Source organism: Cydia fagiglandana, chromosome Z, assembly GCF_963556715.1.
Source record: "Cydia fagiglandana chromosome Z, ilCydFagi1.1, whole genome shotgun sequence".
Taxonomy (NCBI): Eukaryota; Metazoa; Arthropoda; class Insecta; order Lepidoptera; family Tortricidae; genus Cydia; species Cydia fagiglandana.
In genome coordinates, this window is record NC_085959.1 from 18,671,055 (window position 1) to 18,698,353 (window position 27,299).

General features: G+C 38.3%; 1 protein-coding gene across 1 annotated transcript; it reads left to right on the forward strand.

Moving 5' to 3' along the window:
- Positions 1 to 718: 718 nt before the first annotated feature.
- Positions 719 to 27,299, forward strand: LOC134679511 (uncharacterized). The gene is made up of 11 exons (XM_063538470.1): positions 719 to 900; positions 3,387 to 3,586; positions 5,276 to 5,380; positions 6,051 to 6,221; positions 6,811 to 7,059; positions 8,394 to 8,539; positions 8,840 to 8,986; positions 12,455 to 12,606; positions 18,147 to 18,245; positions 26,046 to 26,213; positions 27,178 to 27,299. The coding sequence occupies exons 1-11, from the start codon at positions 801 to 803 to the stop codon at positions 27,297 to 27,299; spliced, it is 1,659 nt and encodes a 552-aa protein (XP_063394540.1). The 5' UTR covers positions 719 to 800.

The window sequence follows — 27,299 nt, forward strand, 5'->3', positions numbered from 1 at the left end:
ACAACTATGATATATTTACTTATGTTGAGTTAGTCTGTCATTTCATAACAACATTTTAACTAGTTATCTTTTAATCTTCATTAAATTATTATACGTGAATTATTTGACTGGTTCTTCAATGTATGGCATAAACCTGTCCCTGTCCAAGTCATATTCTAATCAAATATGGACCGCGAACTCTCAGCGGCCAGTACGTACAGCAAGAAGGTTATTAGCGGATTAATGTCGCTGATTGGTAGTTATTGACATTATATGCATTTCATCTACACTTAGCTATGTACCATTAGTGTAATAAAGATGACTATTATTTCGTTTACCAGCTTTGATTACAGTCTCTGTAAACGCTTCGTCTTATTTGAATGTAGGCGTAATTGTGTATGTGTGCTAATTTGGCCCGAGAATTTGAACGGTAATGTTCCTAAAGGCGGTATCCATGGTTATATATGATCGCAGGTCTTACCCCATCTGACTTGATGCCAAATTTCAGCTGTCTGGTACTTATGATCACTAATTTATGTCACTGAATGATATGCGGATAGTCGGACATGAGAATATTATACACCGTGGTGGGCTCGAATCCGAGATATAAAGCCTGATAAAGCTTTAAAAAGTCACTCTGACAAAAAGTTTTCATTACTTTTTAAACTGGCTGTAAAATGAAATGATTAACAGTAAAAATAATAACTCAATAACTCTACGATTGACAATCATTTATATTGACAATAATTTGATGCTCTATCTAACGTAATTGATTTTTGCTAAATATTTTTAAATATACAAAATAAGTCAGAAAGTACAACATGTTGTCGGCTGCTAAGGTACGAATTCATGGAATGCAAGATGACAATTGGCTGATAAAAGATATAATTAATCAATATCGAGGCCTGATAAAACTATACGGTAAGTTTCAAGTTAGGCGATATACCAACAGATGAAATAAAATGTGTAAGTGCACAGTTAGATCCCTTCCTATTGTTTTCATATGTCTATACTTTAGGCACCATAAAAATAAAGCTTCCAAACTGGTGGTCGTGGTTTTGAACGCGTGATCTGTAGACTTAACTGTAGATAAAGCCGGCTGTACACACTCGTCGTGAGACAGGCCGAGAACGAGTGTGTATTGCTCCCTTCTCTTCTCGCTATTACTCATCTCGTCTCGACCTTCTCCAAATGGATCGGAGCGGTGTCGAGACTATCGGCGAGAGGCTGTCGACGAGTGTGTACATGCGGTATTATCTACAGTTATGTCTTGAGCGCAAGCGGACACAGGCAAAATTGCACAATAAAGAGGTTGTTTCTGATCTTATTCTGATTGTAGGTTCTTTAACAGATACATATAGGTATAGGTAATTAGGTATAACGATACAAGTATGAAAAGTAGGAAATGGTAACGAATGGCGATAAATTAAAACACGACCGATGAAAGTGCGAGTACGAGTCGCGAATTAAGAACCTATTTGCACGTGTATCGTACAACGTTTAACAGTAAAATTTAAATTTTTTGACATAAGCTCGTAAAGTGCTAATTGCCGCCCTAGTACTGTAAAAGAATGTACGTAATGATTATATTCTGAGGGAGAATGAAGACCGGATTCCGGAGTTTGCGACGACGGGTGCCTCCAGCCTGCCGTCCTATATTCCGGATCATGTGGATGTTAGCTGCTTGTTGAAGGAAATCGTGGCCCTAAAAACAAGTCTAGCAGATGTCATTTCGAAGTTTGATGCGGCCCAGATCACTATAACCGAGTTACGCAACGAAGTCATCAGTTTGCGAAACAGTGCCCTTACTCGGTCGGCGGCGTCGAATTTCAAGTGCGATGACCGGCAAGCCACGAGCGCTGCGTCGGTCAGTTTGCGAGTTGCTGACACTGTAAAATGTGTCGCATCAGCTGTGTTGCCGCCCGCGAGCCTCCCGCGCGCGCGCCCTCCCCCCGTCTCCTCCAAATCACGTCATCGTGTTTACGCGGATGTCGTCGCCGGTCCGAAAGTCGCATCGAACCGGGCTAGTGTACCTGTAAAGGGTACTGAAGATCGAGCGGCTCCCAAGGAGAAGCTCCCTGTTGCCAGTGTGGATGAGGAGGATTTCACACTGGTATCAAGAAAGAAGAAGGCGCGCACGGCGCCTCGTAAGACTCAGTGTGGTACCGCCGAACCGGCTAATTCTGGCTTGCGGATTGCTACACCGAGTAAGGCGCTGTACGTATCGCGCCTGCATTATACCGCCACGGCTGCTGAAGTGGTGGAGTATGTACACCAGAAGACCGGCTACACGCTGAGGGTGTTCCAGCTTCGATCGCGCCACTACGTGCACTTCAACTCTTTTGTGGTGCGCGTGCCGCGACCGCTGCAGGGGACCATCGAGTGCGCCGACTTCTGGCCGAAAGGTGTCGTGTTTCGGAGGTTCCGGGGCAAACTGCCGAATCCGACACAAGAGCAGCCGACACAACGGAGCCACGCCGTTTTGTCGTCTAAATAGTGTTTAGTTTTAAGTTTATAAAATACATATGTATGTTAGTCTGTAAGGTATTTGTAATATGGGCCTTGTTGCCTGAATTAAATATCTAAATTAAAAAAAAAAAAATAAATAAAAAAATATATTCTCTCTCAAGTAGAGAGCTGGGACCCGCGGGGTTAAACATTACATAATGAAGATACAAGGAAAACAAGGCGACATTTTTTATGTTTATAAAACCCTTTCAACATACGCTTTGCTGTTATATTTATATACGATGGTTTCTTTTGTTTGTTGTTTCCCATCGCCCTTTTATGAGGGACCCCAGAGGCACGACAGGTTTAATCAATCTGCATCCTTCTGGGATCGAGGGAGAGGGTTCCGGGGACTCCTAAGATATCAAAGTTAATTTGTCAAAGTATTAATAACGTGCTCTTTTTAATTAAAGTCAGTTTTTAATCAAGTAGGTATTATTCCGTTTTGGCATCAGTGGTCGTTAGCTATGTGGTACGTTTATAATTATAAATTCACATATTACAGCATCCTGCTTAATAAATTTTATGAATAGAGAAAGCCGTAGTAAGTAGGATAGGATTAGCCTTAAACAGAGACGTCTTATTCTCCCAAAATCTTTATTAAGTATACAGCTGTATGGTAAGATACTGAGGAATGTCAGAATCTGCACATTCATATTAGGGCTTAGAGCATTTAATTACCCCTCTGCCGAACAATTTGTACAATTGAGCAAACTATTGTATGAACTGACATGGTTATTTGTACAAATCATGTAGAAATAGCAATACATTTGACGTCTGCCGCAAAAATCGGCAGACTGAATCGTAAAAAAAATTGACAGCGATGATATCTCCAGTTACTATATGCTCTAAGATATAGGGCGACACATTTCGATATTGATAGTCGTTATTGTTTTTAGAAAGGGATCGCAAGATCCATGAGGGGGACCTGGCGAAGCAGAAGAAGCGTTACAGCCGCGACATCCGCCAGATGCGCAAGGACATCACGACGAAGCGCGGCGAGCTCGGCGTGGCGGTGTACGGCGACAAGCAGTTCCTCCGCAACGTCTTCCAGGAGCATCGCCGGCTGCAGCTCACCTACATGAACAGCCAAGCTGATGTAAGCAATGCGTCCAATTCTGTCATATGAGAAATTCCGTCAACAAGCGTTTTTCTCTGAAACAGTACCTACACAATTAGTAATTTCCATTAGACAAAGCCCCGATAGCTGAAACTAAAAGCTATCGCTGCTTTGTCGAGGAAATTACCAATTGTGTAGGAACCGTTTTACGGAATTTTCCCTTATGGCGGAATTGGCCGCATTGACTTAAATACCTACTTACTTCAGATCGTTTAGCTGAACCGTAGCTTGTGTCTGGTCAAATCTATAGGATGCCGATACGCTTTTAAACAAGCATGCCGCTTCTAAAGTACCTATAACTTCGCGTCGTAAGACCCGCCGAGGTTGGCGCCAACATGTAGGTCAGATTTCAGGCGAGGCCAATAATGATCGAACGCCTTTTATTCAAAAACCAACATTATTTTAGTCTTTAAAAAGGCATCCTGTCGAAGCCATTAGGTTAGGGTAGATTTGTGTAATAAGCGACAGTTTTCGCAAATGATGCATGGATAAAAATTGTCTCGATGTTACAATAGGTAACCATTTAGTTTACCATTTGTTGGTTTATTAAACAGTATCTACTGTAAACATAATAAACATATAACAAACTTTACCCCAGTCCATTGGGTCGATAGAAGGAAATGTTAGATCAGTCTCAGGTTTCCTAATTGAAACTAGGTAGAAAGTAAATTTGCCGAGTTCTGGCCGATTGCACACCGTCTGGGTCTAGGTAAACAAATTGCTCAGATGATCTGAGTCAGATCCGTCTAGATGCCATATTATTTGACAACATTCTTATCTATCTATGTAACTTTTTCATTCACGATGTGTTCAGTACATAGTAAAATTAATATTACTTAAATTTTAAGAAGTATTATAGCGCAAAAGTCGAAACGAAATTATAAGTAGGTACCTATATCCCGTCTTGCAATGGTTTATGTATTTATATAGGTACCTGCTCGCAGAATATTGCACGTGTTATATAAAAACGCTGAGCCACCATCTACCCAGCTTTATGGTGCATTAACTATGGGCCCGATTCGGATTTTGAAATAAACATCTATTAAATATCTTATAGACATCACCAAGATACGATAACGATATGTTTAAGATCTAACCTGTCAAATTTGAAATTTGTGCGATTCTGGAGATACTCTTGAACGATTTCCACAGGATATGACTTAGAGATCCAATTCATATCTAATAGATATCTTACTCTGTCTAACGTAAAAGTGACATTGGTTGTCCGAATTGCGCTGCAAAAGAGAACTAGTTGATATCTAAACTATAACGTATCTAGAATGGATCTAGTACGTGTCGTCTCTTATGAATATCTTGAAGTTCGAATACGGCAGTATATTATGCATGGCAATAAGCTACGACAGCCTCATAAATGCATTTCATATCATGCCTGTACAACTGCATAACTGCATGTACAAACAGCAACACGCTTGAGTACCAACTCCCAGACTGTTAACTTTCCATCGGTGGACCTTATTACAAAAGGCATAAGGTCCACCGATGGACAGTTAACAGTCTAGGAGGTGGTACTCGAACATATTACCTTTACCTACCAAAGATAAGTCCAATTCTTTAATTTTTCTTCACAAAAATCAATATTCTTTTACAAAACATGGTAAGTACCTATACGATAAAATGTAGAGTAAAAATAATCATTGTTGTTTCCAGAAAGTTGTAGAGAGTATACACCAAGAAAACTTCAACAAGAGGAAACAACTTGACAGAATTAGATATACTAAAAAGAAGAAAATGGAAAAGTTTCGTCTAACGCAGGTAATAGAAAATCTCCGCGTTTAGAACTGTGTGTATCTACTTTCTTGTTCTTTGTGAAGATCTTTAAAGCACTGAAATCCCTACCCACCTCACCGGACACCAGTATCTAGCACGGTTTAGGGATGATTATTATTTCGCTTCAACCATGTGCTTCCCAAAAAGTCATCCGTTATTATAAGAGCATAATGTATAATTTTGATTTCTTAAATATTAATACTTTATGAGATATTGGGGAAATAAGAAATATCTCTTCCCCCCCCCCCTTTTATGTTACTTAATAACTTTAGATTTTTATGTGGAAATAAACGCTTCGAATAGGTACAGTTTTCTAGACATCATTCCAAATCTCACGAGACACGTATTTTTAGGTAGTACCTAGGTATCTCAATTTTTCACCATTTGAATTTATGCTGCGTGTATGACTTGAAATTTTAATCGATACCCGAGCCTTACCAACGAGTTGTTTCACACTCAACTCTGCACGCGCTACAAGCATCACAAGTTGTAATCTAAATATGTGGCTTTCCATCAAAGAATGTCCTTTTTATCTGAAATTCTGATAGAAAGGTAAAGGACCTTTCTGTCAGAATTACAGCACATAAAGCATAAGGACCCTTCTCTGATGAACAGCCACAATATGTCTTTTCAAGCTGTTTAAATATTTGTATAGCTCCAGTCAGCGGAATTACGTGATCGGCTGTTGTACGAAGTTGGCGGGAAGCTCCCCTCGGAGGTAAAAGAGCAAGCTGTGGCCAATTATGTACAACGCGCCAACATTAAAAAGAACGCAGCTCTCGCAATCAAAGTCATGTACAAGAAAATCCTAGATATTCTTAAAAAGGTAAGTACCTACTTTAAAATTGCTGAATATTCTTACTACAATTCGATAATAAATAAGTAAGTACTAATTTCGCCAGGTGACAACAAAAAGTAACTAATTGCCAACAAACATTTCACAGTTATAAACGATTTTACCAAATAAGTTAGAAAATATTCTCAATGATGCAAAATTATCGAGGCCCGATATGTCTTTTATGAGCCGTAGGGGAATAAATGATATCAAGGGGCTTAACAGACACAAGACTTATATACAGAAATTTTCCCTTTTCCATCCCAATTTTCATTTTCCCTTGAACTTGAATGATTTAATATTGTATATTATACTCGTAAGTATAAACAGCACTACGCTCAGTGTTGATTTACATTGCAAAAAATTTACCACATTAACTTATTACATACAATAAAATTAAGTAATTGCAAGACACGCCCGCCTTAACGCTGGTTCACCAACATTTACAATATATTTTTGAATAAAACATTTTTCGAAGATAAAAAACACGGTAAGTAATAGGTTTTATCATCATTCATTCATTACTGGTGGTTGGTACCTACAGTCAGTAACTGACATTTATATTAATGTTGGTTGTCAGGACTCGTCATACTTCACCGTAGTGTTGGAAGCGTTGAAGCTGGACTGCCGCACGCAGGGCAAGTGCCTGATGGGCGCGACCGAGATGGGCCAGCTCGCCATGGAGTACCTCGACGACCGCAAGTACGAGTATAACAAGCTGGAGAAAGAAATCAAAGCCAACATGAAGGAGAGGCAGAGGACCCTCAAACTAGTCCGACGAGAAGTCGCCTATTTGACCGACTCATTCCCAAAGTTGATACGGAAGGAGGTATGAAAATTCATAATAGCTAGGTATATATCGCAAACGAGAGTATCATAAACACTACGGGCCCGATTCGGATTTTGAAATAGACATCTATTAGACATCACCAAGATACGATAACGATATGTTTAAGATCTAACCTGTCAAATTTGACATTTGCGCGATTCTGGGGATACTCTTGAACGATTTCCACAGGATATGACTTAGAGATCCAATTCACATCTAATAGATATCTTGTCAGATCTAATAGATATCATCTATCTAACGTAAAAGTGACATTGGTTACACGAATTGCGCTGCAAAAGAGAACTAGTTAATATCTAAACTATAACGTATCAAGGATGGATCTAGTACGTATCGTCTCTTGTGAATATCTTGAAGTTCGAATACGGCAGTAAATCGAAGTGTGTTTTGTTGTTTGTGTATTTCGGGGGTGAAGCATTCGCTTGCATGCGCCGGGGCCACTATGTTTGGAATAATTTGAAAGGACATACTTATTTCGTAAAGGAGCACAGGGCAGGGTAACCTAGACAAGATGATAATCGGTGATAGAAAACGCCAATCAAAACTTAACATATTCAGTGTCAAGAACCCGACTGTCGGGTACACTGTCGTAGCGACTACGCGCTACGAGCATAACTCGTAGCACTTAGTGACAAAATGTATGGAGTAGTTACGTGACTTTGCGTAGCATCTGACATCCCGATATATTTTTTGTCGCTGTACGATTGTCATCTTGGCTAGGCCCCCAGGTACCTAGAATTAAGATGTTTCACTTAGCACAATCTTTTTGCGCCTATGTAACTTACCTAAACGAAGCTTGGCTCGGAATATTTATCAGGAAACATAATTATTAAAACTCAAAAATATTGACAAGTGATTCAAATGTATTTTGAGATACAATGGGGAGCGCGCATGAATTATAGGGGACAGAAGTCGCGAACGTGAGTGTGGAGAGGGCTTAACTTGTACATTGTATGGATGTAACTACGGCAATATAACTAAACTCACATACGACACCGTCAATGCTCCCACATTGGCTCTTATAAAATGTTAGGTATATAATACTGATAATAAAACACTATCAATACCATCATACTGTCCCTGTCACACGATGCTATATATAGCATGTTATATATAACATTTAATAACAACCAATATGGGAGCGCCAAGCTCAAAGCCAAAGGGAACTGTCATAGGGATCTTCATACCTAACCTACTTATGTCAGGAATTTAGAGATTTTATACAGAAGTCACTTTATGGTATATATAGAGGTATTTAAATGAAATTCACACTTTTGGACTATAACTATAACTTATAGTGTTGTCATGATCACCAGGAAGCTACTAACTTGGACGACTTGTATGATGACGATGACGTCAAGAGCCACCACTCCGTGCACTGGGAGCTGGAAGAAGTCATGGGCATCTGCAAGCGTCTGCAGAAAGCAACCCTCGTCTCCTCGTTTGACCAGATACTATTAAGGTGGTCTACTCTTAGCGTGAAACCAGACAAGCGTAATTTTTTGAGTTGTAAGACGCATTATTTTGGGAGCGTAATTTTTGCGACATTCAGTTTCATACCAAACTAATGTTTCACACGACGTCGCAAAACTGACAACTCATTTTGCTATGCTGTTGATTATGTGACCGAAAAACTCTACTCACAACTCAACGATATACGCTCGTCGTCGTTAGTTTATTAAGTTGTGGACTTTAGGTATTAGAAGTTGTATCATTGTTTTAAAGCACGTTAATATACGTGTTATACATGTATTGCCTGCAGGCTAAAGGAGCAAGCGTATCAAACGGAACGGCTAATGATGCAGCTGCGTCTGAACAGCATAAAGCGCAACGCCCTGCTGGAGAACCGCAAGCACGGCACCCTCATGCTCGACATGCTCAAGAACGTCGGCCAGGAGGCCACTAAGCAGTAAGACTATTTTACAGTACATATGGTCCTATTTTCCCGCACTAGTGCGTAAAAAATTTCGTGCGTATGTCAAAAGTTTAAAGGGCCATATGTACTGTAAAACGTTGTACGTTACACGTGCGAACTCGTGTCGATTTAAAACACTCTCTTCGGCCGTGTTTTAATTTATCGCCAGTCGTTTCGAGTTTCCTCTTTTCCGCACTTGTATCGTAAATAACTATTTTGGGACAGTTTCAAAAAGATCGACTTAGCCTTAAATCAAAGAGCATTTGAAATAGAGGAATATTGTCAAAGTGATGTATTACAATATTTCGACACAAATTATTAAAACTTTTGGAACGCCATTTGACTTTAAACGATAAACTAGTACTACAGAAGCGTTCGATGAGGATCATGTGCGGTGTCAACCGACGGGACTCAGCCAAACCTCTCTTTGGAAAACTAGGCATAATGACGGTAATCTCGTTATTTATCTATAATTCCTTGCTAGAAATTCACAAACAAGCGGACTCTCTTCTAAAATTATCTGATATACACAATTATAACACGCGATCCAAGCACAAATTGCTTTTACCAAAGGTGCGGCTTAAAAAATGTCAAAAACAGGGTGTTTACTTAAAGATCAAAATGTTCAATAAACTGCCATTGGAAATAACTAACCTGCCAATACATAGTTTTAGAAATAAAATATCTAATTATTTCAGGAAGCGTGCCTTCTACTCTGTGACCGAATATTTAAACTGTAATATTGACATGAATAACTTTGCATAATGTTAAATAGGCTATTGAAGGGAAATTTTATAATTATTTTGATTAACAACAATTGCTTTTATATTAATTTCTATTTATTGTAATGTATTGTACTTAATTTAAGTATTCGATTGCCTGTAACGACATACCATGTAATGCACATATTACTTTATGGTGAATAAATGAAAATGAAAATGAAAATGATATAAAGAACATTCGGGACGTTTGTGCCTTTATGTTGTACAACTTGTAGGTACAGACACTGAGCCGTTTAGGTGCAGAATCCCAAATACGTCGTCGGGTCGGTTTTATGCCCGAATGGGTGTGTTGTCGAAAACAGAGCACAAGCACCCCGGGACTTGTCGTGCGAGAGATTTCATTCAATTTGAAGCCAATGCCAGGGAACAACTGGGTACCTTTACATTTTCCGTGCAGCCACGTGTTAAGATGTCCGTTTATAGGCTTTGTGTTGCTGGCTTTGCTAGTAGCTCTATGTAACGTAACTCACGATACGAAAAATGTATAAATGTAAATACAAGTTTTACTTATGGTGATTTCTGACCGGTTATGATTTGGAACTATTGTAATTTATCATAATATATTATTGGGTTAATTTCAAGTTTAAAATTGTAATTTAAGTACTCGTAATTAATAAGTTTATGGCAAAAATTTCATTTTTATGTACAAGCTTTTATCGCTGACTGTACTTTTCTTACGACAGACAACTAATACTCATCGAGACAGTTCTAAAAACCCCTAACACAATTTGGTTGCGTTGTTTCATCGCAGAGTTCCTATGGCCACCTCCTGTCTCCGTCATCAGATCAGCTCGATGGTACCATAATATTGCATTGTCATCCGATTTATACCTACATGCATGCAAAATTTCAGCTCAATTGGAAACCGGGAAGTGGATCAAATTTAACTTGCAAGATTTGATTACAGAACGACAAAACGGGACAGGTGAAACTAAATATTATAAAAGCTTGTAAAATACAAGTAGCTTCAATGATTGGTAAACTAATTTGCTTCGATTCGTAGCGATGTTCTTTATGTTTCGGATAAACAGTAATTTTGGATCACAACGAGCAATCATTTATTTCAACACATATATTGTGTATTATTAATAAACCAGGTGTATCTGTAACAAGGCCTCGTAAGTTATTTTAATAACCATTTTACTATCGTATAGATTTAGTCAAATTGCGCGACTCAATCCAAGGCGGACGTTCATGATGAGTGTCCCCGGGGGCCGGGGCTAGGCACTTAAGCAGCTGTTGCCGTTCTCAAGCCCGCTTTTGTAAAGTTGGCTAATAATCGACATTGCCGAAAAAAGAAAGGCTATTAGAGTCCGTCTGAGCTAACTGCATGACACTATAAACGTCATAATTTCAAGGAACACCGATTCTGATCTTAACACTTAATTTCTTGTCACTACCTACACCTTATTATACAAAGTCCCCCGCCTCGTATGTCCGTTTCTGTGTTTGTATGTTCGCGATAAACTCAAAATCGATCAAAACTACAAACTTTTTTTTTATTTAAGGTTGGTGATCCAACGGATAATACATCTACACAATTACATAGGAACAAGGACATTTAACATTAACAGATGCTTAGTTACTTATAGGTGACCACAGCTCATACGTGTAAATATCAAAGAGAGTATACATATAAACAACTAAAATTTACTTAAAGTTACTTAAATTTACATAAAGTAGAGAAATGTAAACAAGAGAACATGTACCTAAGCATGCAGACATAGAATTTTAACCCGTGCGAAGCCGGGGCGGGTCCCTAGTCGTAAATATGTACAAATTCTCCAAGTCAAATGTGAACCAAATAATTAAAACATTTGGACAGAATCATATTAGGCTTGAAGATTTTACAAAATCTCGACACAGCAGCGGGCCGGCCAATGCAGATACTGAAGTATGTATTGTCATGCGGCTGTTAAAATAAAAAAAAATCGTATCGGTTGGCGAAATTCCTAAGAAAGCAGGCGTTAGCGTAGGAACAGTTTAAAATATGAGAAGTGCTTATATATACAAAAACATTGAATTCGTTCAAAAAGAAGTGTACATCATATATTTTTTTTAGTTTTGTCATTCTCTTATTTTAGAAGTTACAGAGGGGGGGGGGGGACACACATCTTACCACTTTGGAAGTGTCTCTCGCGCAAACTATTCAGTTTAGAAAAAAAAAGATATTAGAAACCTCAATGTCATTTTTGAAGACCTATCCATAGATACCCCACACGTATGGGTTTGATGAAAAAAAAAAAGTTTCTGTTCTAAGTATGGGGGACCCCCAAAATGTATTGATTTTTTTCTATTTTTGTGTGAAAATCTTAATGCGGTTCACAGAATACATCTACTTACCAAGTTTCAACAGTATAGTTCTTATAGTTTCAGAAAAAAGTGGCTGTGACTGTGACATAGGGACGGACAGACAGACAGACATGACGAATCTATAAGGGTTCCGTTTTTTGCCATTTGGCTACGGAACCCTAAAAACAAAGGCCAACGCGGGAGTGTTTGTTTTAACATATTGATGACCGTAAACATAACACAAATATGTACAACAACAATGCATACAATACAATGATTATTATAATTCTTCTAATTTACCTTCAGTGGGTATTTTCATTTTAGTATTTTCATTTCAGTATACCTCATTGCTATAACTGTAATATTAATGTTATATATCAATGTGTAGATACATTGAAGAGAAAAATCTTCTAAAAGCCCAGTTAGATGCAGAAGAACGCGAAGAGGCCGCGCTCAGCCGCTCCTTGAATGAGAAAGGGCAGCTCATTATTAAGATGAAGACATCCCTTCAACAGATCAATCAGCTGCTGTCCAGCGTCGGTGAGTGTTTCAAGGTTCATTCACATATCACATCACAACAATTTTACATATAAAAAAGGCTTAACGGAGCCCACTGATTACCAGTCCGCCGGATGATATCGGCATGTCAGTTAAAAGCAAAATTTGACAGCTCCGAACAACTGACAGGCTGATATCGACCGGCGAACTGGTAATCCGTGGGCCCTTAAATGCTTAATTAAATTGATGTAGTGCAACTTGTTAAAATAGACACATGATCGGCATCTAAACCTCCTCTCAGTGTAGGTATAATTCCTGTTTGATAGAACGAAAACAATAATGAAAGCCAGCAACATGGTTTGGATTTCTCTTCACGTTATGTCACCTGGAACAAAAGGGCAGACTAATGTGGGTAAATAATAATGCTATTTAAGGTTTCTCGACTACGACCGCATCCCGTTTCATTTAATATACAAAGATAAACGGCTCGATTCGGGAAAAGATTTAGGGCCCCCCCACATCTGGCGTCTTTCGAGCGTCGGCGTCTGTCGGCGTCGGTCCAGCGCTATGGAAAATGACGTCGCTGCGCAGTTGTGTCGACGCTGCGTCGACGTTGCGTCGACGTCGGACATAGAATTGTAGACGCCGACGCTCGAAAGACGCCAGATGTGGGGGGGCCCTGAGATTCACTATAGATATGAAATAGTAGAGACATGGCAAAAGGTACCTTATGGCGGTTGGTGCCGCGATTCGGGAAATGAAATAGTTATTCACTGGATATGAAATAGTAAAGATAATTGTGACGTCCCACGGGTAAAGGTATGGCGGTTGGCGTTTACGCTATTATTACCGCCGCTCCAATATTATTGCGGCGCTATGCAACGTAAGCGCAAGCCGCCATAAGGTACCTTTTGCCGTGGACCAGTGCCGGATTTACCACTAGGCTGAGTAGGCTGAAGCCTAGGGCGGCAGATTTTAGGGGGCGGCAAATTTGCGTCAAAAAAATATTTATTTTTTATTTTTTTTTTATTTTATGTGCTGTTCAGATAGGGTAGACCAGAATTAATTTGTAAAATTTAAATAACAAGCATAATTTGTCGATTTTGCCGCCCTCTGTCATGTCAATGTACCTACCTACCATTTTCTCGAAAAAATTTCGCGCTCGCTACGCTCGCGTTTTCATTTAACTACCTACATTATTTGTGACCCATCTGACTACATTGTAAATTTGGGATGGGCGTCGATTCTTGTATCAATAAATGCAATAAAGAGTATAAAGAGTATTTGTATTGTATTGTATTGTATTGTATCTTCGTGGTATTATGGGTTCCGTTTTTTTTCCTTTTGAAGTAGGTACGGAACCCTAAAAATTTACCTACCTACTATTTTCTCGAAAAAATTTCGCGCTCGCTACGATCGCGTTTTCGTTTAACTAACTACATTTTATTGTGACCCATCTGACCATATTATTGAATGATAGCACAGAACCTAGTAGAACGCCAGCGGTAATGTCCACGCTATCGGAGCAGCTTCCGTCTACTATACGGCTCATATGCGTCTGCCGGATAAAAAGCTAGCGATCCATTTGTATAGCATAGTCTTTCGAACAGACTCAATGCCAGACCCGACCGAACTCCTTAGCTATATCCAGCCTGACTGCCAATGCCTCACCTTGATTCCATCTCAATGGCTAAAACCCAGCGGTATCCACCGGTCACCGATCAGATCAGACCTGCTAGCATAAATTGCGTTCTCGCGCGCGACTCTATACATCTAGCGCGACTTCAGGTATGGACTCGCGCGCGAGAACGCCAGGCAAATATAAAGAGGTTGCATCGTCATTGAGTGACAAAAACGGCCCATATAAATCTATATCTAGAATGTGACATTTGTGACGTCACCTTATATGCATTTTAATATGGCTATGGTGTGTTGTACTATAAAATTAAACGCCTCTGACAGGAAAGTACTTTTTCATATCTCATGCTCTGAAAGTGGGTCGTTGTTGTTCTAAAAGATGCGCAGAAAGTAATACGTTTATGCTCTAGTGCAGAAAAGTGGTGTACTCCTCTGCGTCCCCGTCCCACGAACAACTGAGTGGAAACAAAATAGAGAAATAGTGTCTTTATTTCCTCGCCTGGAACAATTGGTAATTGTTTAATTTTACTAATCCCACGTTGATCCTTTTTTTTTTATAAAAAATGATGTAAGTAAATTGTTAAAAACAAATTATTCTTGATTTCTTTCGTTGAATTCTATTTACTCGATTTCATAACGCGGGAACCAAAAGGAATACACCAAAAATATTTTTAAAGCTTACACTTGCGTAAATGAGCAAAGGCAGAATCTTATATAGCCACAGTTAAACGTTTGTACGATATTATATTGGTTTTTAAAGTTATTTAGCACTATATTCATGAAAATAAAATAAAAAACAAGATACTTTCTTATATTATTAATTAAATTGTTATTTTATATTTTAAATACTTTTATTATTTTATTACGTGGTGCGGTGCACCAAGGTCGCGGTGCGGTCCGGTAGTGTGTTGCGGCTATTAGAACGAAAAAGTAAAAAATTAAAAAGTAAGGGGCAATCCCGCTGATTTTCATACTATAATGAACAAATAATTTTAAAATTACTGCAGTTTGTTAAAATATGTGTGTTTTTGTAAATATTGCAATCTAATGCAATAATAATGCAATGATTTTTGCTAGGGGTTATTAATCGTCACACATGTAAAGTATCCGATTGCAAGTAAGTCCTAAGGAAAAAAATCATGGCCGTAGGTCTATTAGGTAACTTCAATTACTGATTTTGCGAAATTGCCTTGTCTTGTTTGGTTTCCTCGCATTCGATATGAAAAGTAGAGTGTTTAACTCGGGTGAAAGGCACCATTTCTGTCTCGGACTATTGGCGCTCTCACTGCGTTCGAGCGCCAAACTACCTCGACAGAAATGGGTGCCTTTCAACCCTTGGTTAACAATCTACTATAAAAAACCTATAAGCGAGGGGGATAGGGGCGGCAAAATCGGCATAGCCTACGGGCGGCAAATGTCTAAATCCGGCACTGCGTGGAACGTCACAATTATCTAACTATATCGTATCTAGTTAATCAATAATTCATTTCCCGAATCGCGCCGCAAATCGGGTGCTACCGGAGGTTGATAGCGCATTATGTACACACATAACACATAAGTAATCAATTTGTCTTGGTCCGCGAATACACGGTGTAACATGAGGAAAATCGAATAATTTTAACCACGCATTTCTGAGGTCAAAAGAAGGAAAAAATGTAATATGAGTTTATTATATTTCCATTTTTTGAATGTATTTGTACATAAAAAATAAATGTTATTGGTAAACTTGTCACTTAAAATTGATTGTTACATTTTTTTTTCGTAAAACCTATAGACCGGGAGATAGTGACACATTTTACTGGGTCATTTGTACCAGTATGGCGGTTCGTCAGGGGTCTAAGTACGTAATGAAGGAAAGAAAAATGATGTTCATAGCGCTGGTACCGGCGGCCTAACCGCGTGGGCGTTAGTCGAACGTGTCGGATAAAATACGAGTGTCGAACGATTTGTTCCACAAAAATCCTCGTATTTTCCGATAGTCCATAAAAAAGAAGTAGGCGGTAGCGCCGGTAGCTTAATGCCATACTTCTCCGGTGTGACTTACAGCCCGCCATACTGAGGCGAACACATTAATTAAAAAAAAAACAATTCAACCATTTGTGCCAAGCTAATTTTTGCACAGGTGATCATCGTCGAGCAGCCATTCATGGACATCACCATGCCATACTCTTTGGACGGTTCCAAATGGCCGCCATACCGCCGCAAGGGAGTTAATTTTTTTTTTTGCTAAACGATTTGTACCAGTATTGCATTTAAATTTTTGGAAAGTATTTGATAAAATGTGCCCGTTATTATAATTGCCGTACTTATAGTAGGGGGAAAAAGTGCTGCCATACTTGAAAAACTTATTTAATCGACACGTTTCAACAATACGACTATGTATACGTAAAATATTTTTTTACAGCATGGCATCATCATATTCTGTTTGTTTGGATACAATTATACCTAAAAAAAATATTCCAGATTATAGGTAACTACGGGGCGGACGACTGTGAGACTTAAGCCAAGACTTAAAACGAAAACAAAAAAATTTGACGATTTGTACCAGTATGGCATTTGGATTTTTGGAAATGATATGATGCAATGTGACCATTATTATATTTACCATACTTCTAATAGGGGGAAAAAGGGGCACCATACTTGAAATAAATAAAAAATATTGTACACATTTGCCACCTCCTACAGGTATGGCATTATGAGATTTCCATTTATGATCACACAGAAAGTCTTGAAAAAAAATTTCAAGATGGTACAAATCGTTTAGCAATAAAAAAAAATTAACTCCCTTGCGGCGGTATGGCGGCCATTTGGAACCATCCGAAAAGTATGGCATGGTGATGTCCATGAATGGCTGCTCGACGATGATCACCTGTGCAAAAATTAGCTTGGCACAAATGATAGAATTGTTTTTTTTTTAATTAATGTGTTCGCCTCAGTATGGCGGGCTGTAAGTCACACCGGAGAAGTATGGCATTACGCTACCGCCTACTTCTTTTTTATGGACTATCGGAAAATACGAGGATTTTTGTGGAACAAATCGTTCGACACTCGTATTTTATTCGACACGTTCGACTAACGCCCACGCGATTGGGCCGCCGGTACCAGCGCTATGGCCATCATTTTTATTTCGTTCATTACGTACTTAGACCCCTGACGAACCGCCATACTGGTACAAATGACCCAGTAAAATGTGTCACTATCTCCCGGTCTACTACTTTTTGCAAAGTGTTACTTGTCACTTTTTGACATCTATCAATAAGGATATTTAGACTACGTCGCCACATCGCCATCAAAAAGGCGTGTTGCACTATGTAACAATAAAAACATGTTTTTTTTAATTGGTATTAACTCTGAATCTAGGCGAATTTCAAAAAAGTTTATATGACATTTTTGTCTCTAAATATGACCAGGAATACGCTGTTGAAATTATTCGGTTTCGTCATGTTAAGCCCCCTCCAGACTTTGCGCGTGAATCGCGGGCGAAGCCGCGAACGCGAGTGTGGAGTCGATTTTCGCAGACAGCGAAATCGACTCCACACTCGCGTTCGCGGCTTCGCCCGCGATTCACGCGCATAGTCTGGAGCGGGCTTTACACCGTGTATAAGCGGTGTAGTGTAGTCCGAATCAAAAAGGTAGTACGTGTATGTAAAGGTACAGTCACCTGCAATAATATGTTACGCAATGAAGGCCGCAATAATATCTGACACGATCTTATTTGTAGAGCCATAACGACGTGTCACATATTTTTGCGGCCCTCGAAGAGTAACATATTATTGCAGGTGACTGTACTGGGCTACGCGAAAATCGAAGTTCGCAAATTGCGGGGATTTTTCTCTGTCACTCTAATTACGCTTTCGTTGGAGTAAAAGAGAAAGATCCCCGCAATTTGCGAATTTCGGTTTTCGCGGTAGCCGCTCTGAATGTTACTGCGGTTGCGGTCGCAGGTGCCACGAACGCGCCGCGGCCGTTTGGAACCGTGCCGCCGGCCGCCCAGTATCTTGGGGACGAGTACATACAGCCTGTGGCCGAGGTGGAGTCTGACTGTAAGTATTTCAAATTAATTCCATCCAAATAGGGAGTATTACTGATGTTCTGCCGCTAGAGTGCAGCACTCATTTGTTTAGTAAACCATAGAGTAACTTATACATACTAGGCCTTAAACAGTTTTTTGGGAAGTTTTCACTGTGACATTGATGCATCAAGGCGGTTTGTTTACAGGTGGCCTACCGCGAAACGCGAAAAGCGAAATTTCTTTATGTGCCTCTCTATCAATCGAATAGGCAAGAGTGACAGAAAGGCAGTAACTGAATACTTTCGATTGTCGTTTTTCACGGTAGGCCATGTGACTGGCTTAGTGACGCCCTCTACGCAGAGTTTTGCATAATATTCCCTATTGTGTACTCGCGATTTGCAAAAAAAAAAACATCGATTATTAAGTAGGAATTATACTAAAAAAAGAACCGGACAAGTGCGAGTCGGACTCGCCCGCCTAGGGGTTCCTTACTTTTTAGCATTTGTTGTTATAGCGGCAACAGAAGTACATTATCTGTGAACAATTCAACTGTGTAGCTATCACGGTTTTTGAGATACAGTCTGGTGACAGACAGATGGACAGACAGACAAGCTCGGAGTAATTAACAATGGAGCCGCCATTAACAGGCGTTCCCCTCTGTCGAAAATAGGCGGCCAATGGTCAACCACATGTCAACCATATGTATGGACTGACGTTTATCTGACATGACGTACCCATACATTTGATGTACCCCTCCCCCGCAAAAAACGGCAGACTATTTTGTACCGAAAATTTTAGACATGGCGTCTCCATTGGTTATATCCTCCAAGCAGACAAGTGAAATTTTGCAGATGAGGTATTTAGATACACGACAGCCGCAGGCCTTGAGTACGAGCCCCGATGCATATGTTTTCGTCTAGTGAGACTATTTTTTGAGGTTCTCGCGTTTGTTAAAAAATTACGTTTTTGTTTAAAAATTACTAATATTTAATGCTTATACTAATGTAATTTAATTTTATATGATAATACTCTGCAATAACTAAATCCAAACACAAGAAATACCGTTTGTACAGTCAGCAGCAGATATACCTGACCGGGCAAGGTGTCCAAGAAAACATACACACTTCAATCGTCACAAAAATAAGGACATCTAAGATGTCATTTCACGTAGGCTTTCAGTTCGTCACAAATACCTTAACTTCTGAGTTTTTCTTTAACACATACACCCTTATTTAATCACAATGACAATAACGGTTAAAAAGTCAGTGGTAACTAAGCACTCAAATTCAAGCTGCTGTCATTAATACCTACACGCACTGCCAATCACGTACGTCAGCAGCCAGGGTGCCACCAGTTGCTAAGCAGTTGTTATTTCAATGGTAACTAAGCATCAACATTTTATCTGTATAACTTTAAAATAAATACTGTAGCACTACGAATTGACACCTCCTTTCTTAAAGAAGTTTAAGAAGTATTTTATCGTTAAATGTCAAACTTAGGCAATAAATAAGTAGGTTCTACTAGAATGATTGGTGTTTTTATTTTAACTGTCATATGCGGCTGTTCTTCCAAACCGTAGATCATATTATATACCTATGTTAATATATATATTTAGCCCACTTATTGTAGTAAAATATACTATACAGGGTGGCCCATTTAGATCGGCCAGTATGGGAAAATCTGATACTATAAGATATACACCGATCTCTTCTTAGGAATCATGTCATCGATTTTAAGTTACACGAAAAACTGCATTCATACATTAAAAAAAAACGTGTACCTACTCAGCTCGGGAATCGAACCCCGAACGTTTTGAAAAATAAAGCTTTTAAAAGCTTTTAAATAATAATATAATAATTTAAAAAATAAAGATTTTCCCATACTGACCGATCTAAATGGGCTAACCTGTATAGTACTAAAATGCCCTCAATCGATCAAAGAACGAAGGAGAAAATAATTGAATTGAAACGTAACACGTTCACTGTCCCTTTATGGCTTTATGGCTTTGTAGTAGAGGCTAGCCGTGGCCCCACGTGAGGAGCACGGGCAGTAAAGGTGTTAAACATATCAAACCTAGCAGTAAATATCAAATGGCATTCCGCACAGGAGTAATCTAAGTAACGCCCACTGCGGGTTCAAACTTACAACGTCCTGATAGAAAGTCGTACATACGCTACATGTGAAATTATCTTCAAAAACAAGACCGAAGTGATCCCATAAGTGTTCCGTAAACAAAGTTTTGTACGGAACACTAAAAATTAAGTATATAAACTAATGCGGAATTAACTTAAAACCAGAAGACACAAATTAATAATAGAAACAAAACCCAAAAAAAATAAAAAGCTGTAATCTCTAGGTGCGTACGACTGAGATTTGAACCCGCGGTCTCTGCTTTGAAAAGCAAACGCCTTAGTAACAAGACCACAACGTGGCTTGACAATTAGCTCTAAATTCGGCTTCAGTTAGCTTTTGCTATGTGTCATTCGTCTTGACGATTCTGTTAAAAGAAATAATTTGCAGTAAGTTGACCGAGAGGCTCCTTTCAAATGGTTGAAGGGCAAAACGTGAGATAGATGTATGTGATGACAAGACTGTACTGCTTTCGATGATTGTCAAAACGCTTTACCTGAAATTAGCATGGCTATCTTTCATTCAATATTCGACCATACTTGTATGCTTTAAAGTCTATTTTTCCATATTGTTCAGATATATTTGACACGTTGACCGCTTAGATACCATTGGTTTTTTGACAGCTAAGGTATCAATGACTTGTTGTAAGTGTAGAAATTAATGAATAGCGACTGTTAACATATTTGTGACACGTTGAGCGCTCACAAGTAAATACTACCATGACAGTCAACAACTTTTTGACAGTTTAAACGTTTACCTCTCTTTGAGCACCTGGAGTGTATAGCGACTTCTGCTGCTGACTGTACTGAAAGGAAAAAAAAACATGTTTTTTTATTTTTTTATTGACGGGTAGGATTACAATATATGTGAAAAGGGCTATTACTAGGGAAAGCAATAGGGCTCTGCCAATGTACTGACAATTTTGTTTCGAGCCCATGCATGCAGCAGTGCTGTAGGAGAGGACAATATGATTTGGACAACGTTTTTGAAAAGTACGTTTTTTCAGCAATAAAAGTCTCATGCAATTTTATTATACGATCAAAACGATAAACTACATTAAACATTGCTATTATGGTTCCCATTACTGGGTCATTTTATGTTCATGTGTAAAATTTATTAAAATAAACAAAATTGTTGCGTGGAACTAGACGAAATAATTTGCATCGGGGCTCGTAGGTATACCTATAGGGTGCGTGCATGAGCTATATTAGGGGGAAGCACAGGAGCCCCTGTTGTTTAGGTAGCGCCAAGTCTTCAAGGAGCAGTAGGTTCAGAAAAAGGAGTTATTAAAAACTTGCAGTGCTTTTTTGGATCACAAAACCCAATCTTGAGAGCTTTCTCGAGGGACTGTAACAATTCGAATCATAGATTAGTAATCCTCTAGACCGAGTTTATTATTTCATGCAACCGATGATGCCAAAAATTACCGTATGCGTGGCAGAGGGGGTAGCGCGACTATGCTAAGTCTGGAGGATGTTTTGTCTGTGATTCGAATACTGACTTTTGACTTTTGCTAGATAGTAGATAAGAAATCACGAACATAGGTCTCATAAAAGAAACTTAACATTTTAGATTTTACATTCTACGATAAACAACATATCGCAACATGTACGGTACGGGCTTATACAATCCTCACCATCGTCATCATCAGCATCATCATAATCATCATCATCATAACTTAAGAGCTTTGCTCTTGTCGGTGGAGTAATCGTCAATCATTTCTTTCTTGTGCCAGTCTTTTAATTTCCTCACACGACGAATTATTTTTTATTTGGCAGAGATAACTAATTCTAGGTCTCCCTTCTTCTCTTCTCCAAGAATCGCCTACGATTTGCGTTATACCGGGTGTGGCCTATAACATGAGTAAATAATTAAAACATAGATTGTACTCCTCAAACGGTGACACTTTTGCTCAACAACTTTAAAAAACCGGGCAAGTGCGAGTCTGACTCGCGCACGAAGGGTTCCGTACCATAAAGCAAAAAAAAAAAAAAACAAAAAAAAGCAAAAAAAAAACGGTCACCCATCCAAGTACTGACCCCTCCCGACGTTGCTTAACTTTGGTCAAAAATCACGTTTGTTGTATGGGAGCCCCATTTAAATCTTTATTTTATTCTGTTTTTAGTATTTGTTGTTATAGCGGCAACAGAAATACATCATCTGTGAAAATTTCAACTGTCTAGCTATCACGGTTCGTGAGATACAGCCTGGTGACAGACGGACGGACGGACGGACGGACGGACGGACGGACGGACGGACAGCGAAGTCTTAGTAATAGGGTCCCGTTTTACCCTTTGGGTACGGAACCCTAAAAATTATGCAGTATTTTGACTCCCTATTTTTCATACAAAATAAATATTATCTTCAATAGACGCCATCGCCACGCCATATCATTGTGATTGGCGTTGCTTGTCACGCCTTAAACATAACAAAATTCGCAATACATTGCGTCTTAGAATAAACTTTAAAGTGTATTAAAAATCAAACCACAAGTTATTTTTAAAAGTTGCTGAACAAATATTCGTCAGTATGAGGAGTATAGCCTACAGTTTAATTTTTTGCTCATATTACAGGCCACACCCGGTATTGCGACATTTGATCGATCGTTTGTATTCGCTGCATCTATCTTAAATCGTACGCCGTTGTTGCAAGGTCTGTAGAGGCTAACACTGTGAAGTAAAATGTCAGCTAATTTTAGTGGAAGATCATAACCATACAGGCCAAGGCCGTGCGGCGTTTCAAACGCTCTAAGACTCACTTTGTGCACGATTATAGCTAACGGTTTAACAGGGGGTTAGTCAGAAGTTATTGTCAGCTAAGTAAGGTCTCGTTGAAAGCAAGGCTGCATGAAGCTAGTTTGTTTTAGGATAAAGGTGACAGTCCATTTCCAACGACAGCTGCATTACTGTTAATTTTACTATGGAAACTGACAATGACAGCGACGCGTTCAGTACCGGTAGTGCAGCTGCGGTTAGAAATAGAATGTTACCATAAGTAATTGAGTAAAAATAAAGCAGTTCGTCTCAAAACTCAGCTACCTTGTAGTTAAAAATAATCACTACATAATTTCTTTACCAACCGCAAATAAGTGGTAGACAATATTTAAGTTAGATGTATCAAGAGTTCAAAAGATATTTTGATTTCAAAAATACGATACTCATACATACATATCGTGCCAGTCAACCCAATAAAAAAAAAGAACACATACACGTATGAGTTCCTGTTAGCATATTTAAGTATTTACACATTTTGCAAACTCAGTCGTATCAGCCGGTCGAGTATATACCAAATAGCTTTTACGGTTCAAGTAAAAAGGGTAGAAGATTTCTGGGTCATGTTTTTTCACCCCGTTGGGCAAGATTATTGAGTTTGTTTTGTTATTTTGTATATCTAAACACCTTTAGGATATTTAATATATTTTTAAGGTTCCGTACCTCAAAAAGAAAAAAACGGAACCCTTATAATCACTTTGCAATGCTACCCAGAATACGATGATTACGATGTAAGCGATTCAGCGCTAATCACGACACCCTATCGGCTAAATGGAATGAAAGTGGAAGGTTATGGCTAGTTGGCAACAACTGACTTGGAGCAAGATTAACTTTTGGTATGCTTAGGAGCAGATCTGCTCGATATATAATATTAAACTTAAACATGTATTTATTATGATTACTATATAAATTACATATTTTTAACAGGAGCATATAAAAGGTTAAGAACAACAACCCAACAGAAATTAAAATTTGAATCTGGATTCTAACCAAACTATTGGCTTCTACGGCGTAGCGCTACGGGTATGCGACGTAGCATTGAATGTATTGAAAGCGTTAAGGGGAAAACGCGAGATGGGTTCACGTCAGTTCATATTAATACTATCGATGTTTTCTTTCATCGACAAGCGACTGGATATATTTTAATAATTTTCCAGGCATGGTACGATATACCGTGCTCCAAAAGAATTTCAACTTTAGCATTCCGATTTAACCCTTAAATGCATGTTTTTTTTCTTTTTGCCCGAAATTAATATATGTATCATATAATTATTTGCCGATTCTAGGAAAAATTGTAAAAATTATATAACTTCAATTTTCACTGCGAAATCAGTGTTCGGAGTTGAATTGGCTAAATCATATTTATGTAAATATATAATTTTCAGTAATAGATAGGTATATGAAATTTTTTACTATCATTAGAAAGGTACACTATTGGTGGTATACCTATGATATGGTTTTTAAATATAAAATGATTACAAACCCTGAAAACACCGTTCAAAATCACATAATAAAAATTATCAATTTCTGGTTTTTTCCAAGCTTTCCGACTTTTCGTATTAAAACTAATGTAATTTTTATAAATAAAAAATATTGCGTAAATTTAACCCTTAAATCATCATCACCCTACACTTGATGTTTGGTATAAAGGTGCGTTCAAGAACGTAAGCCTTTTTTTATCTGTGAGCTGTCTAATGCTTTGTAGACATTTGCAACACTATGCATTTAAGGGTTAAGTTTCAAATTAGATTGCCCTTTCGGGAAATGTGACTTGCCTTCAAACGAGTCATCAAAGCTGGATTCATTGGAATATAATTGGTTTTTTTGGGAAAACCTTGTAGACTGATGCAGCCTGGAAAAGGGTTAATAATTAATATACAGTCATGGACGGCCCACAAATTATAAACAGCCTAAGTATTACATTTTTTTAAATATAAAATAGCTTCGTTTTACTTTCATTTTAAAACTTTATTTTTATATAGGTATGACTTCTTTTACACTGTACTCGGTGATTAAGCTTGCCCCAAGTCCCGTGTAAATAGGAAACTCGAAAAATAATGATATACCACCAAAAGCATTAATTTGAATATGTAAGTATTACTACTAGTGTAAGATAGTTATTTAATTATTTATTTATAATTACTTTATTGATAGTACATACTTTTAACCGTAAGAAGTTTATACAGGTTGGAATATTCTAATACCATCTAGAGGGAAAGTACTTTAAATATGGAGATAGCACATTTCACTAAACATTCCTTTATTTAAGAACAAAAACAAGACTTCATTCAATGATTTAAAAAAATACGCTTCCCTCACCCAGGCATCAAACCGGCTGTTTTTACTTTATTTTAGCCACCCTGTACTTTTATAGTAAAAGGTAAATAAATGACTGTAGGAATTGTAAAAAGTCAACGTGTTATAGGGTAATTTGCCAGTAATTGGCAACCGGCCAATAACTGGCCACCCTAAACTAATAAATAAGTAAATACATACAAACATGAACGCTGAAAACAATACACTCTTTTTGTTTGGGCAGTCGTGTAAAAATGAATTCTATTCACCTATAAACAGAGTTCATTAAGATGTATAAGGTTATATAATTATATACTAAGGTATAAGGTTTCAATAACTGGCCAGCCTTCAATAACTAGCCACCTGGCGAGTTACTGGCGAATTACCCTATAACCGTATAATACATATTTATTTTATATGAGGCAACAAGGCCCATATTACAAATACCTTACAGACTAACAATATTACAGGGTTCTATGTTACATTTGCAAGATAGTTGGAATTCGATTCTGAAATTCTTGATGTCATTATGACAATGTTCAAATCTCAATTCGATAAAAGTGAAACATAGAACCCTGTAATATTGGGCCAGCGATATGTATAGCGTGTAAGGAATAAATATGTGTATGGTGCAGTCGACAAGCTGCTGGCGACGGCGAAGCAGAAGATCGGCGTGCTGGTGGGCGCGGTGGCGAAGATGGAGGTGTCCGCCGAGGACCGGATGGCCGCCAACCTCTTCTACCACAACATCCTGGCGCGCTTCATGCGCGACAACTACAAGGAGGAGGTGCTAGCTGAAGGAGGTCACTCTTACAACAATATTACGATTATTATTAAGATGCTACCTCAAAAAAATGACGCTCAAAGTTGACATTTTATTGCAAAATGTAAAGTTTGAGGGTGTTTATCAATAATGTGTCAATCCATTATTGATAAACACAACATTAATTACGCAATAAGATATAGGTATGCTACCTCAAAAAAATTACGCTCAAAGTTATAATTAATAACTGGATGCTATTTAGCAAAAATGTGTTAACCCACATTCATTTTGCAATAAAATGCGTAATTAATGTGGGTTGACACATTATTGATAAACACCCTCCAACTGTACATTCTGTTTCGATTGTTTGACTTAATTTTCTAAGTTTAATTTCATAGTATAAATCATGGATTTAAAAAATCATGAAGAATTAATCATTAGCCTGTTTACACGTGATGTAGTCCTGTACACGAGAATTTTAGTAAAATTAAACAAATCGTACGTAAATTATTTCATAAGGAATATTAAGATACTAAGAATATCATACTTAAGTATTTCCAAACATATAAATACTATTATTATTTATTCTCTGGGCTCTTCAATCTCTTCATACTAATCCGTGTCCTAAAGTAAAATGCTTTATTTCGTTGAAATAGTACAATCTAATTACATTTCTATATATTTAAATATACCTTTCTATTAGAGGTAGATAGATAGTAATTGTCATGCTAAGTAGAATATGAAACATATTACCTTAATTTAGTGTATATATAGTTCGTTATTTTTAGCATTAGAAAGAACTCCACAGAAGCAAGCATGCAGTTTTTATCAGGGTCTTTGATTGTTAATAATTATTGAATTAAATCTAATTTACTTCAAATTATTACCGCTAAAAGTGCCGGATTTGAAACCACAAGCTTACTTCTGCGAAGATCTTTCTAATGCTAAAAAAAACGAACTATAGTCACGGACGCTTAAAATTTACCTAGTTTTTTACAATACAGGACTGATCGAGTTCGAAATGGAGGACCCCAACGTGCCTGGGCACGCGACCATCAAGCTGCGCAGCAAGCAGCTGATCGAGGCGCAGGTCAGCGAGTTCGACGTGCCCGGCGACAAGAAGTGA

Excerpts from the sequence above, each read along its gene's own strand:
- LOC134679511 (XM_063538470.1), top strand. The coding sequence starts at position 801 with ATGTTGTCGGCTGCTAAGGTACGAATTCATGGAATGCAAGATGACAAT. Across the intron at positions 901-3,386 it reads AGGCCTGATAAAACTATACG|AAAGGGATCGCAAGATCCAT; the intron begins GTAAGTTTCAAG and ends TATTGTTTTTAG. Across the intron at positions 18,246-26,045 it reads GGCCGAGGTGGAGTCTGACT|TCGACAAGCTGCTGGCGACG; the intron begins GTAAGTATTTCA and ends TGTATGGTGCAG.